At 48.9% G+C, this 15582-nt stretch overlaps 1 protein-coding gene across 2 annotated transcripts in view; it reads left to right on the forward strand.

Moving 5' to 3' along the window:
* The window catches only part of LOC140193694 (forkhead box protein A2-like), a 28147-nt gene extending 17571 nt beyond the window's left edge, over positions 1-10576 (forward strand). For both annotated transcript variants that reach the window (XM_072250859.1, XM_072250860.1), the window contains exon 2: positions 9242-10576. In XM_072250859.1, the coding sequence (XP_072106960.1) occupies positions 9242-10444 (1203 nt within the window). In that variant the 3' untranslated portion in view covers positions 10445-10576. The remainder of the gene's footprint in view (positions 1-9241) is intronic.
* Positions 10577-15582: the final 5006 nt, after the last annotated feature.

Consider the following 15582-nt stretch of genomic DNA (forward strand, 5'->3'; position numbering starts at 1 on the left):
CAACAGAATTTATTAGAAATTATACATAAATTAATGAACGCTGATAAATCACCAATGTGCAAAAGAACACAACTTGTGCAGATGTTAAAAAGAACACTGAGATCATGCGAGGAGTCCTTGAAAGTGTTTGTGTAGGTTGTAGAATCAGATTAGAGTTGTGGTAGGTGAGGTTATCCACGCTGGTTCAGGAGCCCGATGGTTGTGGGGTAATAGCTGTTCCTGAACCGGCTGGTGTGGGACCTAAGGCTCCTGCACTTCTGCCCGATGTTCATAGCGAGACGAGAGCATGGCCTGGATGGTGTGGATTCTTAATGGTGGATGCTGCTTTCTTGTGACAGCCCTCCTTGTAAATGTGCTCAATGGCGTGAGGGTCTTGCCTGCGACGGACTGGGCTGTGTCCACCACTTTCTGTAGATTTTTCTGTTTCCATATCGCAGTGATGCAACCAGTTAGGATATCCTCCCGCTGTGTGTGTTTACAGACATTTGTCAAAGTGTGTGGCAACATGCTGTAGGTACTGGGTGGAGACATGGAGATACGTTTTTACCAAAGGAGGTGTAAGGCACTCCTTCCCTCTGCTAGCCTGCAGGTCACCCTTGGGCAAGGTGTAGCACAAGTGCTGGTCATGCGACGACTGACGCCAGGCAGACAATCTCTGAAGAGTATTGATAATGGCTGGGGTCACCCATCTTGTAAAGATGCTGCCCAGAAGAAGGCAGTGGAAAACCTCTCCTGTAGAAACATTTGCCAAGAACAATCATGGTCACGGAAAGACCATGATTGGCAACGTTATATAACGGACAAACGAGCACACATTTAAAAAAGTAGAGGTGCTGTCAAGCCTTCTTTGTATGACACTTATGTGCTGGTCCCAGGACAAATCCTCTGGAGCAGTGGGAATCTTCGAGAGTCATCATCGTCACCAAAGAGACATAGAAAGGGTCAGCGGATACCTTGGTGAACTAATACTGTCTCTCAAAGTCCTTCGAACACATTGGAAGGATAATCTCTGTCAAAGGATAAGGAGCTTTTTGACTTGTCACAAACTTTTTACAGATGCACTGTTGAAACTATCTTGACCAGTGTATCATGGTCTGGTTGGAACTATCTTGACTGGTTGTATCATGGTCTGGTTGAATTATCTTAACTGGTTGTATCACAGTTTGGTTGAAACTACAAGTATCTTGACCGGATGTATCATAGTCTGGTACATGAATTCGAAAGCCCAGGAATTTAACAGTGCACGGGTAGATTTACAAGGATGCTGCCGGGACTCGAGGGACTGAGTTATGCAAGGAGGCTGAACAGAGACTTTATGCAATGGCATGTGTGAGATTGAGAGGTGTGCGTACAACGAGGGGCATAGTGTGAATGTGCATACATTTTTCCCCAGTGTTGGGGAATTAAAGAACTGATTGTGGACTTCAGAAAGGGTAAGTTGAGGGAAAACACACCAGTCCGCATAGAGGGATCGGAAGTGGAGAGAGTGAGCAATTTCGAGTTCCTGAGTTTCAATATCTCTCAGGATCTATCCTGGGCCCAACATATCAAGGCAGCTACAATGAAGGCACACCAGCAGCCATATTTCATTAGGAGATTGAGAAGATTTGGTATGCCACCAAACACACTTGCAAGTTTCTACAGTTGTACCTTGGAGAGCATCCTAACTGAGTGAGTCACGGTCTGGTATGGAGGGGGCGGTGGTGTTGCACAGGATTGAAATAAACTGCAGAGAGTTGTAAACTCAGTCAGCTTCATCATGGGCACCAGCCTCCGTAGTATCCAGGACATCTTCAAGGAGCAATGCCTCAGAAAGGCAGCATCAATTATTAAGGACCCCCATTGTTGCAAGGAACGGGGCGAACCCAAACCCAGGACACTGGCATGGAGATAGGGTTAGGATGCAGATGAAGGCGTGGGCGTAGCTGGAACCTGACACGAAGCGATGCTGGAGTTGAACGGCAAACAGAAAGGCAGGCGGCAGGCAACCCTTATCTTGACACGGATTGTAGAAAGGCAAGCAGTAGACAATACTTTTCTTGACACAGAGAGATGGAGTTACACAGGTAAACCTCAGTACTGAAGTAAAACTTAGAATACTTGACACGGAGAGACACAGTTACCCAGGTAATCCTTGGTACTGAAGTAAAATTTAGAATATACAATCCTAAGTGGCCGGGAACGTTAATTACCACACTGGCTAAACAACGATCTGGCAACGAGTGGATGCAAAGCCGGGGTTTTTATGCTGCAGGTCTTGATGAGGACCAGGTGTGCTGCCATCAAAGGGAATGAGGAGAAAATGGGGAATTAACGGTCGGTGACAGAATCAAATGGAATTAGGAGAAAATGGGGAATTAACGGTCGGGACCATGACACCCATCACCTGGGACATGCTCTGTTCTCATTGCTATCATCAGGAAGGAGGTACAGGAGCCTGAAGGCTCACAGTCAACATTTTAGAAACAGGTTCTTCCCCTCTGCCATCCGATTTCTGAATGGACATTGAACCCAGGAACACTACCTCACTACATTTATATTTCTGGTTTTCACTGCTTATTTAATCTAACAATATACATATACTTACTGTAATTAATTTTTTTCTATATTATCATGCATTGCATTGTACTGTTGCTGCAAAGATAACAAATTTCACGACATGCCGGTGATATTAAACCTGATTCTGATTCAGATTCAAAGAAGCGCAGTCTCAACTCTGCCGTGTACTTATCCCTGCCGACCTGATGGCCCTACCTGTCAGGGTCTTTTTAAAGTTTAATACCTAGAGTTGAAGAGTTCAGAGAAAACAATGGAAAGGGCGGGAGAACACTTGCTGGGTGGCCTCCGACACGTCTCGGAGGAGGGCGCTTCCCTGTTTACACAGAAACAGTGACTCCAGGAGCCTAAGGAGCTCTGAAGACAATTTACAGAGGACGAGCCAAGAAGGAGGGGAGCCTGCTGGTCAGACTGCACACGTTGGACGGGGCGCCGGGAAAACACAGCCAATCCAGATGCCTCTGTCCAGGAATGATCCGTGCGCTGAATGAAGGAAGTTCAGTACCAACTGGCGCACAGCAAGATCTCACAAATGACAATGGGATATTGGAAACGTAGCACAGGAATAAACCCATTGGCGCATGATATCATCCCAAACTAACTGAGCTAGCGATGGCCAATTGCTCTGATCCCTTCTGCCTGCACATAAGGTTCATAAGACATAGGAGCAGAATTAGGCCACTCGGCCCATTGTGTCTGCTCTCATTCCATCATGGCTGACTCATTATCCCTCATCCCTCCCTTATTACCCCATTCTCCTGCCTTCTTCCGTATGTAGAAGAGAAGATGGTGATGCAACGCAGCGCACAGCGGCCACTCCGGTGATGAACATCTGTTAGTTGTCAAGTAGGAAGCCGTGCACAACCCTGATTTGATGGAGACGGACGTGAGAAGCACAGAGGAACATCTGCTGAAACTTCTGAAATTCCTGTTTCGCTGCCACTGCTACTGTGTGATCCAGAATCTCTCGGAGGGCTGGTCGGGGGCTCGAAGCTTTCGGACGGACTCGGAGTCGGCTGTGGTCGAGTGCTTCCGGGGTGCTGCATCGGCAAGTTTGCAGTGCTGGAGGTTCATGGCAGGAAGAGTTTCTTCCTTCTACCGTCTGCGTGAGATGATGGGGCTATTGGGACTTTGAGACTGTTTTTTTACCGTGCCCATGGTCTGCTCTTTATCAAATTACAGTATTGCTTTGCACTGTTGTAACTATATGTTATAATTATGTGGTTTTTGTCAGTTTCAGTCTTGGTTTGTCTTGTGTTTCTGTGATATCATACTGGAGGAACATTGTATCATTTCTTAATGCATGCACTACTAAATGATAATAAACGAGGACTGCGTGTGCTCATAATCTAATGTACATTTGACACCCTGACTAATCAAGAACCTATCAACCTCTGCCTTAAATACACCCAATGACTTGGCCACCACAGTCGGCTGTGGCAATAAATTCTACATATTCACCATCCTCTGGCTAAAGAAATTCCTCCTCACCCTCTGGTCTAAAGGGGCGTCTTTGTGTCCTGAGGCCGTGCCCTCTGGTCCTCCACTCTCCCCACTAAACGTCCACTCAATCTAGGTCTTTCAATGTTTCATAGGTTTCAGTGAGGTCCCTCCTCATTCTTCTAAACTCTTGTGAGTACAGGCCCAGAACCACCAATCGTTCCTCATACATTAACCCTTTCGTTCCAAGGTCCATTCTCGTGAACCTCTCCTGGACCCTCTCCATTCCTGGTGTATTCCTGTGTCCTCTTTAATACCTCTATTGCATCTGCCCCCCCCCACCCCCCTGGCAGCGTGCTGCAGGCACCTAGTGCTCTCCATGTAAAAATCTTGCCCCACACATCTCCTTTGAACCTGCCCCCTCTCACCTTGAATACGTGCCCTCTAGTATTAGACATTCTGACCCTGGGGAAAAGACACTGGCTGTTATCTATATCCCTCCACTTGTATCAACTTCTGTCACGTCTCCCCTCCGCCTCCGCTGCTGTAGGGAAAACAACCAGTTTGTCCTACCTCTCGTGATAGCACATGCTCTCTAATCCAGGCAGTGTCCTGGTGAACCTCTTCTGCGCCCTCTCCAAAGCCTCGACATCCTTCCTGTATTGGGGAGGTCAGAAATGAATAAAATATCCCAGACGCGTCCTAACCAGAGTTTTATAAGGCTCCTTCTGACTCTTGAACTCAATACCTTAACTAAAAAAAAAGCCAAGCATGCCATAGGCAGTCTTTATCACGCCATCAACTATCTTTACCCCACCACCCAGGCCATGCTCTCTTCTCGCTGCTGTGATCAGGAAGATACAAAATCCTCAGGACTCACACCACCAGGTTCAGGAACAGTTACTACCCCTTAACCATCAGACTCTCGAACCAAAGGGGATAACTTCACTCAACTTCACTTGCCCCATCATTGAAACGTTCCCTCAACCCATAGACTCACTTTCAAAGACTCTTCATCTCATGTTCTCGATATTTATTGCTTATTTAGGATTATTGTTTCTTCTTTTTGCATTTGTCTTCTGCACTCTGAATGCCTTAATTGGGCAGTCATTCATTGATTCTGTTATAATTAACACTAAGAGCATGAGTGCTTAAAAGTGAGTCCATTGATTGTGGACATATTAGACAGATCTGCTCCAGGAAAAAATCTCCACTCAGTCTATGCCTCTTATCATCTTGTACAGCTCTATCAAGTCACCCCTCATCCTCCTTCACTCCAGAGGGAAAAGCCAGGGTTGGCAGGATAATTGGTCACGTGGGAGTAGGTGGTTGGGACTGAACTGATTGTGGACCTCAGGAAGGGTAAGATGAGGAAACATGCACCAGTCCTCACAGAGGGATCTGAAGTGGAAATGGTGAGCAGTTTCAAGTTCCTGGGCGTCAGCATCTCTGAGGATCTATCCTGGGCCCGACATATTGACGCAGTACAAAGAAGGCAGGACAACAGCTGTACTTCATTCGGAGTTTGAGGAAACTTGGCTTGTTGCCAAAGACACTTGCAAATTTCTACAGATGTACCGTGGACAGCATTCTGACTGGGTGCATCACCGCCTGGTATGGGGAGGGGTGGTTACTGCACAGGATTGAAGTAAGCTGCAGAGTTGTAAACTCAGTCAGCTCCATCTTGGGCACCAGATATCCAGGGCATCTTCGAGGCGCAGTGCCTCAGAAAAGGCAACAACAAATTTCACAACGTATGCAGGTGACATTAAACCCGATTCTGCTCTGGGTGGGCTCGTTGGGCTGGACAGGCCTATTACTGTGCTGAATCTCGAAATAAGTAAATAAATAGATGACAACGCTCACACTTGCCCATTTTAAACTCCATCTACAACTTCTCTCAACGACTTCTATAGATGTACCGTGGAGAGCATTCTGACAGGCTGCATCGCTGTCTGGTATGGAGGGGCTACTGCACAGGACTGAAAGAAGCTGCAGAAGGTTGTAAATCTAGTCAGCTCCATCTTGGGTACTAGCCTACAAAGTACTCAAGACATCTTTAGCGAGCAGTGTCTCAGAAAGGCAGCGTCCATTATTAAGGATCTCCAGCACCCAGGACATGCCCTTTTCTCACTGTTACCATCAGGTAGGAGGTACAGAAGTCTGAAGGCACAGACTCAGTGATTCAGGAACAGCTTCTTCCCCTCTGCCATCCGATTCCTAAATGGACATTGAATCTTTGGACACTACCTCACTCTTTTTTAATATACAGTATTTCTGTTTTTGTATGTTTTTTTCCCAACCTATTCAATATACATAATTGATTTACTTGTTTATTTATTGTTATTTTTTTGTTTTATTTATTATTATTTTCTCTGCTAGGTTATGTATTGCATTGAATTGCTGCTGCTGAGTTTAAAAATTTCACGTCACATGCCGGTGCTAATAAACCTGATTCTGACTCTTATTTATCTGTACAGCTTTCTCTTTTTGTACGCTGGTCGTTTGTCAGTCGTTGTTTATGTAGAGTTTTTCCAAAAATTCTCTTGCACTTTTTATTTCCTGGTAAATGCCTGCATGAAAATGAATCTCGAGTATACGGAATATGCGCAGACTCAGAGGCCACTCTTTTAGGTACACCTCACTGTCCATGAGGCACAGGAGCAGATTTGCACCATTTGGACCATGGCTGACTTTATCATCCCTCTCAACCCCATTCTCCTGCCTTTAGGGCCATAACTCCTCGCATTGGAGCTGTAATTGATTTGTTATCTTCGCAGTGAAAAGATTTTGCTTTCCTGCCATCCAGGTAGATCGAAGCCTAGTAAAGTTATTGCCAAACGACGTGTATGTTACATCTGGGCCCTGGTGAGACCACACCTGGAGTACTGTGTGCAGTTTTGGTCTCCAAATTTGAGGAAGGACATTCTTGCTATTGAGGGAGTGCAGCGTCGGTTCACAAGGTTAATTCCCAGGATGGCGGGATTGTCATATCTTGAAAGATTGGAGCGACTGGGCTTGTATACTCTGGAATTTAGAAGGATGAGAGAGGATCTGATTGAAACATACAAGATTATTAAGGGATTGGACACGCTGGAGGCAGGAAGCATGTTCCCGCTGATAGGTGAGTCCAGAACCAGAGGCCACAGTTTGAGGATTAGGGGTAGGCCATTTAGAACGGAATTGAGGAAAAACTTTCTCACCCAGAGAGTTGTGGATCTGTGGAATGCTCTGCCTCAGAAGGCAGTGGAGGCCAATTCTCTGGATTCTTTCAAGAAAGAGTTAGATAGAGCTCTTAAAGATAGCGGAGTCAAGGGATATGGGGAGAAGGCAGGAAAAGGGTACTGATTGTGGATGATCAGCCATGATCACAGTGAATGGTGGTGCTGGCTTGAAGGGCCAAATGGCCTACTCCTGCACCAATTGTCTATTATCTGTTATCTACTAGCTTGAGATGCGGGGGGAGAGAGCAAGTGGAGTCGGGGTGGTGGGGTTGGTGAGAATTTACCAAGAGTTACGGCAGCACGTTGAGTGAAATGCCTCTCTTCTGTCTGGCCTACTCCAGCTGCTCAATTTGGTTCGGAATTCTGTTGCTTGCTTTTATTGTTTGCGTGATTTGTGGTTTTTTTGTGCATTGGGTGTTGGTCCTATTTTTAAAATTTGGGTTCTTTTGGGTTTCTTGCTTTGTGACTGCCTGTCAGGAGACAAATCTCAAGGTTGTATAATTTATATTCCTTGAATCATTTGAATTCCTCACTGGGTGTCCTGTTTCATTCCAGTCTCCTCTCCTGGGTGAGTGTAATGATCCCTGACTCAGATTTTGACCGACTGAAGGTGTGGTACAAAGCCACGGCCATCCCCCCAACCCTTCCTCCCACCAGCACACTTCAAACCCCCCCACTCACAAATATCTCACTTCGTGCCTCCCTCCCTGTACTGAGGTGAGGGCATCAGTAAATTAGGTGAAACTGCCTGGGATAAGAAGGCCTGCAGTGGCACCCTGCAACCCCAGACCATCCTCAGGGTCACCCAGCCACCCAAGAACTTCCCCCCAATTGCCTTTCTGACCTACGACTCCCTGCCACCACAACCATTCCCACTGATTTCCATCACTCCAGCACTGGCAGGAACACCGTCAGCAGCCTTTGATTCTATCCAAATCCCTTCCACCTCTCCTTCCCTCCCTCTCTCATGCTCTCCGTTTCCCTTTCTTTCTTCTCCACCCTCTCTCCCTCATTCCAACCCTCTTCCTCTCCTCCCTTTCTCTCCACCTGTCTCTCTTCCATGCCTCTCCCTCTCCCCTCTCCAACCTCTCTCTGTCCCTTTTTCCCTCTCTCCACTCTGCACTCACTCTCTTTTCCCCTTCTTTCCCTCTCCCCTCTCACTCTCTTCCCCCTCTCCTCTCTTTCCCCTCTCTCTCCCCCTCTCTGTCACTCTGCCCCTCTCTCCTTCACTCATCCCTCTCTCTGCTACCTTCTCTCCCTCTCTCCTCTCTCTCTTCCCCTCTCTCTTCCCTCACTCCTTCTCTGCTCTCTCTTCCCCTCTCTCCTCACTCTCTCCCTCTATCCCCTCTCTTTATCTCCACCCTCTCTCTCCTCTCTCACTGTCACTCATTTTCCTCTCTCTGCCCCTCTCTCCCCCTCACTGTCACACTCTTCTTCCTCTCTCTGCTCCTCTGTCCCACTCTTCTCTCCATCTCCCATTCTCTCTTCCCCTTCCCTTCCCTCTTCCCTCTCTCTTCCCCACACTCTCGCCCTCTATTCCCTTTCTCTTCCCCCCTCTCTCCTCTCTCAGTCACTGTCTCTTTCCTCTCTCTGCTCCGTCCCCTTCTTCTCTCTCTCTCCTCCTGTCTTCTCCTCTCCTTCACTCCTGACTCACTCTGTCCCCCTCTTCTTTCCCTCTTCCTCCGTTACTGTGCTGCACCTCTAAATAAATAAACGAACAGAACGGTGGACCAGCACGACTTATTGAGCCGAAGGGTCTGCCTGACGGGTGCTCCAGCTTCCTCCCACCTCCCAAAGACGTACTGGTTAGGGTTGGTGAGTCGTGGGCACGCTACGTTGGCACTGGAAGTGTGACCACCCCTCAGCACATCCTTGGACCGCGTTTGGCCGCTGGACGCAAATGGCACATTTCACCGTGTGTTTCGTTGTACATGGGATAAACGAGGCTAATCTTCAGTCCTGTCCTCTTGCCCCTGGTCGTAAATTTCGGCTCCTAACCATTGTTTTCTGCTCTGTGCCAGGTTTACCAGCCGATGGCCAACATGAACCCAGGGATGAACCTGAACCCTTACGAGGAGGACGCGAGGCATCCTGGCACCATCAACGTGTCCTACATAAACCCCGGGATGGTGAGCCACCACCACCACCACCTGCTGCCGGGTATGGGGGCCGGCGCTGGAGCTGTGACCAGTGCGGCCTCTGAGGTCACCGGGCTGGAGGGCTCGATGGGTTCACCAATGGATCAGGTCGGAGCCCAACCCAATGCCATCGGCCAGATTGCTTCCTACTGCAGCGTCAACCCCGCCATCGGCCCAGCGCTCAGACGGGGCAGTCTGGAGTTTGCGGGGGACAGCAAGAGCTTCAGGCGGAACTACACGCACGCCAAGCCTCCATATTCCTACATCTCCCTCATAACCATGGCCATCCAACAATCCTCACAGAAGATGCTGACGCTCAACGAGATCTATCAGTGGATCATGGACTTCTTCCCCTACTACCGGCAGAACCAGCAGCGCTGGCAGAACTCCATTCGCCACTCCCTGTCTTTCAACGACTGCTTCATCAAGATGCCCCGGTCGCCAGAGAAACCGGGAAAGGGCTCCTACTGGGCCCTCCACCCGGACTCGGGCAACATGTTCGAGAACGGCTGCTACCTCAGGAGGCAGAAGCGGTTCAAGTGCGAGCGGCGGAGCGAGGCAGCGGCCGCCCCGCGGAAGAGTGGCGTGGCCCCTGCGCCGGAGAGCCTGGGGCCGAGGGACGTGTCGCCGGACACAGACTCTTCCGTCGGGTCGCCCGGCTCGGAGCAGGGGAGGAACCAGGGGAGGCCCCTCTACCAGCAGCTGGGCAAGGCATCCCCAGAGGCCAGCCCTGGCATCCCGAGCCAGGAGAGTCCCCCGGACACCAAGTCGGCTTCCTTGGTGCCCTCCCAGCCTTCGTTCCTCTCCCAGCTCTCCTCTGAGGTCTACCTCAAGCCTGACCCTCAGTTTCCCTTGAACCACCCTTTCTCAATCACCAACCTCATGTCGGCTGAGCAGCAGGCCGGCAGGGTGGATGTGAAGCCCTACGAGCAGATGGTAGAGTTCTCCAGCTACGGACCCTCGATGACCACCGACGTCTCCATGAACTCCATGTTCTCCAAAACCGGACTGGACCTCATGCCCGTAGCCGGCGAGCCGCCCGCCTACCAGTCTCTGTGCTCCCGACCAGTTCTGAGCTCGATATAGACTGTGCGCCCCAAAAAAATAGACTCGTATCCGCATGTATGTGCTTTGTAGATACCTGCAATCTTGTCAAAGAACGGATGAAAATTAATATTAATCCTTTGTATAAATCAAAAGGGAATACATGAGAGTAAAAGGACTTTCAATGCATGTAATTCCTTTTTTATTGCAAACGTTTACAAAACAGGGCAAGGCCAGGCCATTCGGCCATCTGTTCTGCTGTTCAATGGCATTGCAACCACCAAGATTTATTACCAACACTAGCCAACACCCCCCACCTGAACCGTAACCACATCCCCTAACACTCAACATAACACCATAAGACATAGGATCAGAATTCAGCCATTCAGCCTATCAGGTCTGCTCTGCCATTCCATCTTGCCTGATTTATTATCCCTCTCAACCCCATTCACGCTGCCTTTTCCCAGTAACCTTTGACACTCTGACGAACCAGGACCCAATCAACCTCTACTTTAGAAATACCCAATGATATGGCCTCCACAGCCATCTGTGGCAATGAATTCTACAGATTCACCAACCTCTGGTTAAAGAAGTTCCTCCTCATCTCCGTGCTAAACATAGAATATAGAATTGTACAGGCCCTTCAGCCCATAATGTTGGGACGACCTTTTAACCCACTTTAAGATCAATCTAACTCTTTCCTTTCACATAGCCCTCCATTTTTCTTTTATCCACATGCTTACCTAAGGGTCTCTTAAATCTCCCTAACCCTGGCAGCACATTCCAGGCTCCCACCACTCTGTGCAAAAAAAAAAAACCTGATATCCCCTCCTAAACTTCCCTCCAGCCACTTTAAAATTATGCCGTCTCGTATTAGCCACTTCCACCCTGACGGAATATTCCCCAGGCTGCTCCACGAGGCGAGGGAAGAGATTGCTGAGCCTCTGGCTAGGATCTTTATGTCCTCGTTGTCCACGGGAATGGTACCGGAGGATTGGAGGGAGGCGAATGTTGTCCCCTTGTTCAAAAAAGATAGTAGGGATAGTCCGGGTAATTATAGACCAGTGAGCCATACATCTGTGGTGGGAAAGCTGTTGGAAAAGATTCTTAGAGATAGGATCTATAGGCATTTAGAGAATCATGGTCTGATCATGGACAGTCAGCATGGCTTTGTGAAGGGCAGATCGTGTCTAACAAGCCTGATAGAGTTCTTTGAGGAGGTGACCAGGCATATAGATGAGAGTAGTGCAGTGGATGTGATCTATATGGATTTTAGTAAGGCATTTGACAAGGTTCCACACAGTAGGCTTATTCAGAAAGTCAGAAGGCATGGGATCCAGGGAAGTTTGGCCAGGTGGATTCAGAATTGGCTTGCCTGCAGAAGGCAGAGGGTCGTGGTGGAGGGAGTACATTCAGATTGGAGGGTTGTGACTAGTAGTGTCCCACAAGGATCTGTTCTGGGACCTCTACTTTTCATGATTTTTATTAACGACCTGGATGTGGGGGTAGAAGGGTGGGTTGGCAAGTTTGCAGATGACGCAAAGGTTTGGTGATGTTGTAGATAGTGTAGAGGACTGTCGAAGATTGCAGAGAGATATTGTTAGGATGCAGAAGTGGGCTGAGAAGTGGCAGATGGAATTCAACCCGGAGAAGTGTGAGGTGGTACACTTTGGAAGGACAAACTCCAAGGCAGAATACAAAGTAAATGGCAGGAAACTTGGTAGTGTGGAGGAGCAGAGGGATCTGGGGGTACATGTCCACAGATCCCTGAAAGTTGCCTCACAGGTAGATAGGGTAGTTAAGAAAGGTTATGGGATGTTAGCTTTCATAAGTCAAAGGATAGAGTTTAAGAGTCGCGATGTAATGATGCAGCTCTATAAAACTCTGGTTAGGCCACACTTGGAGTACTGTGTCCAGTTCTGGTCGCCTCACTATAGGAAGGATGTGGAAGCATTGGAAAGGGTACAGAGGAGATTTACCAGGATGCTGCCTGGTTTAGAGAGTATGCATTATGATCAGAGATTAAGGGAGCTAGGGCTTTACTCTTTGGAGAGAAGGAGGATGAGAGGAGACATGATAGAGGTGTACAAGATAATATGAATAGATAGAGTGGGTAGCCAGTACCTCTTCCCCAGGGCACCACTGCTCAATACAAGAGGACATGGCTTTAAGGTAAGGGGTGGGAAGTTCAAGGGGGATATTAGAGGAAGGTTTTTTACTCAGAGAGTGGTTGGTGCATGGAATGCACTGCCTGAGTCAGTGGTGGAGGCAGATACACTAGTGAAGTTTAAGAGACTACTAGACAGGTATATGGAGGAATTTAAGGTGGGGGGTTATATGGGAGGCGGGGTTTGAGGGTCGGCACAACATTGTGGGCCAAAGGGCCTGTAATGTGCTGTACTATTCTATGTTCTATGTTCTATGAAAAAGCCACTTGACCTATGCCTCTTATCATGCACCTCTATCAAGTCAATGTGCACCGCGACTTCTGGCTGCTCCACCTCCCCCTCTTTGTTTTCTGAGGCTGCACTCTCTGCTCCTAGACACCCCTACTGTAGGAAGATTTAATAGGAATCCCAGGGCACCTTGGGTGCTGACCATGAAACCTACTCTAGAAGCTGCCTAGAATTTCCCTAATGCATAGCGCTCTATTTTTCTAAGCTCCGTGTACCTATCTAAGAGTCTCTGAAAAGACCTGATCATATCCGCCTCCACCTCCATGCACCCATCACTCTCTGTGTGAGAAACTTACCTCTGACATCCCCCTTGTACCTACTTCCAAACGCCTTAAAACTATGACCCTCATGTTAGCCAGATCGCCCCTGCGAGAAAGCCTCCGGCTATCCACACGATCAATGCCTCTCAACATCTTCTACACTTCTATCACGTCACCTCTCATCCTTTGTCGCTCCACGGAGAAAAGGCCAAGTTCGTTCAACCTATTCTCATAAGGCATGCTCCCCAATCCAGGCAACATCTTTGTAAATCTCCTCTGCACTCTCTCTGTAGTATCGACATCCTTCCTGTAGTGAGGTGACTAGAACTGAACACAGTACTCCAAGTGGGTCTAAATCAGGTTTTATATAGCTGTAACATTATCTCACAGCTCTTGAACTCAATCCCACGGTTGGTGAAAGCCAACACCCCATATGCCTTCTTAACAACACTGTTAACCTGCGCAGCAGCTTTGAGTGTCCTATGGACATGGACCCCAATATCTTGCTGAGCCCCCACGCTGCCAAGAGTCTTACCATTGGTATCATATTCTGTCTTCAAATTTGACCTACCGAAATGAACCGCTTCACATTTATCTGGGTTGAAATGCATCTGCCACTTCTCAGCCCAGTTCTGGATCCTATCGATGTCCCGCTGTAACCTCTGACAACCCTCCACACTATCCACAACACCCCCGACTTTTGTATCATTAGCAAACTTTCTAACCCACCGTTCTACTTCCTCATCCAGGTCATTCATAAAAATCCCCTGGGTTCTCTAGTTTCCTCCCACATTCCAAAGATGTACGGGTCGGGGTTACTCATTGTTGGGCATGCTATGCTGACGCCGAAGGTGTGGCAACACTTTTTCGGGCTGTCTCCGTCACATTCTCTCTGACCGTGTTGGACATTGACACAAGCGATACCTTGTCACTATGTGACAAATACAGCTAACCTATCTTCCAAATAGTGGCAAAGTGGCATCCGCACCAGACTGCGAGGCCAGGGGTCCCGGATTCGAATCCGGCCGGCCCCTTGCACGCTTTCCATCCGTGCTGGGCTGAGCGGCGAGCAGGCAACTTGGCCTCATTAAAAAACGGACAAACATGCTGAAGAAAACGGCAACGTTGCCGCCCAATGCGCGGAAGGGAACAATGATCTTCCGAAGGGCCCTAACTTCACACTGATGTGACATAACGCATCATGGTTTGGAGGGGCCCTGAGAAATCTACCATTGTGGTTTGGTGGAGAGAGGTAGGGCCAATCAAAGTCAAGTTTATTGTTACGTGCCCAAGTATGTTTACACACGGGTGCAATGTAAAGCTAACTTGATGGCAGCGTAGTGGTTAGCGCAACGGCTCACAGCACCAGCAATCCGGGTTCAATTCGTGCTGATGCCTGCGAGGAGTTTGTACATTCTCCCCGTGACCGCGTGCGTTTCCAAATACTTCAGGCTTCTGGACCTCCTGCGTGACGGTAGCGGAAAATGGCATGGCCCGGATGCTGGGGATCTTTCATGGACGTTGCCTACGTGAGGCAGCGCCTCTTGCAGTTCCTACCGATGGCGGGGAGGGCCACGCCTGTGACGCACTGGGCTGAGTCCGCGACTCTCTGCGGCCTCTCAAATTCCTGCGCGTTCGAATTGCCGCACAGGACCAGACCATATTCCAGGCTGCCGAGGTGGTGAGGTGGTGCTCATGGGTTCTTGGACCGTTCGGAAACCTGATGGCAGGAGGAACCAAGTTGCTTGGAACTCGTTGAGTGTGTGTGGATGCCGCCTTTTTGAGGCACCTCCTCCTGAAGCTGGCCGAGTTTATTCACTTATTTATTGAGATAAAACGTGGAACAGGCCCTTCCAGGCCTTCAAGCCACACCGCCCAGCAATTCCCCAATTTAACCCGAATGACGGGACAATTTACAGTCACCAATTAACCTATCAACCAGTAGGTCTTTGGACTGTGGGAGGAAACCCACGCGGTCACGGGTTCGAACGTACAAACTCCTTACAGGCAGCGGCGGGAATCGAACCCGGGTCGCTGGTACTGTAAAGTGTCGTGCTAACCACTACGCCACTGCGCCACCCCAAGTTTATGACCCTCTGTGGAGGGAAATCCTTCCGGATCCGCTGAGTTCCTCCACGTCTCCAGCCCCTGCGGACCACCATCTCTCCCGGGTCTTCCTTTGAGCTCCCCAACTTCACCTGAGCTCAGGTCCGTGCAGCCGAGATCGAGCCCTGTTCCCTGCCGATCTCCAGTCAGCCTGAGCTCTTATCTGCGAGCGTTAAAGCAAACACTCTCCCAGCCTTGGCTGCCAGACCACCTAGAGCCAATGATTGACTACTGACCTTGTTTCTCTGTGCACTTTGATCCCTGCTTCACAGAACCAAGCAATGTTCCTTTTTGTAACCTTCAGGCTTTGAAACTGTAGGGGGTGGGGGTGGGAGAAGAAAAACACCACCATTCCCGT

This window comes from Mobula birostris, unplaced genomic scaffold (genome assembly GCF_030028105.1).
Source record: "Mobula birostris isolate sMobBir1 unplaced genomic scaffold, sMobBir1.hap1 scaffold_729, whole genome shotgun sequence".
NCBI lineage: Eukaryota > Metazoa > Chordata > Chondrichthyes > Myliobatiformes > Myliobatidae > Mobula > Mobula birostris.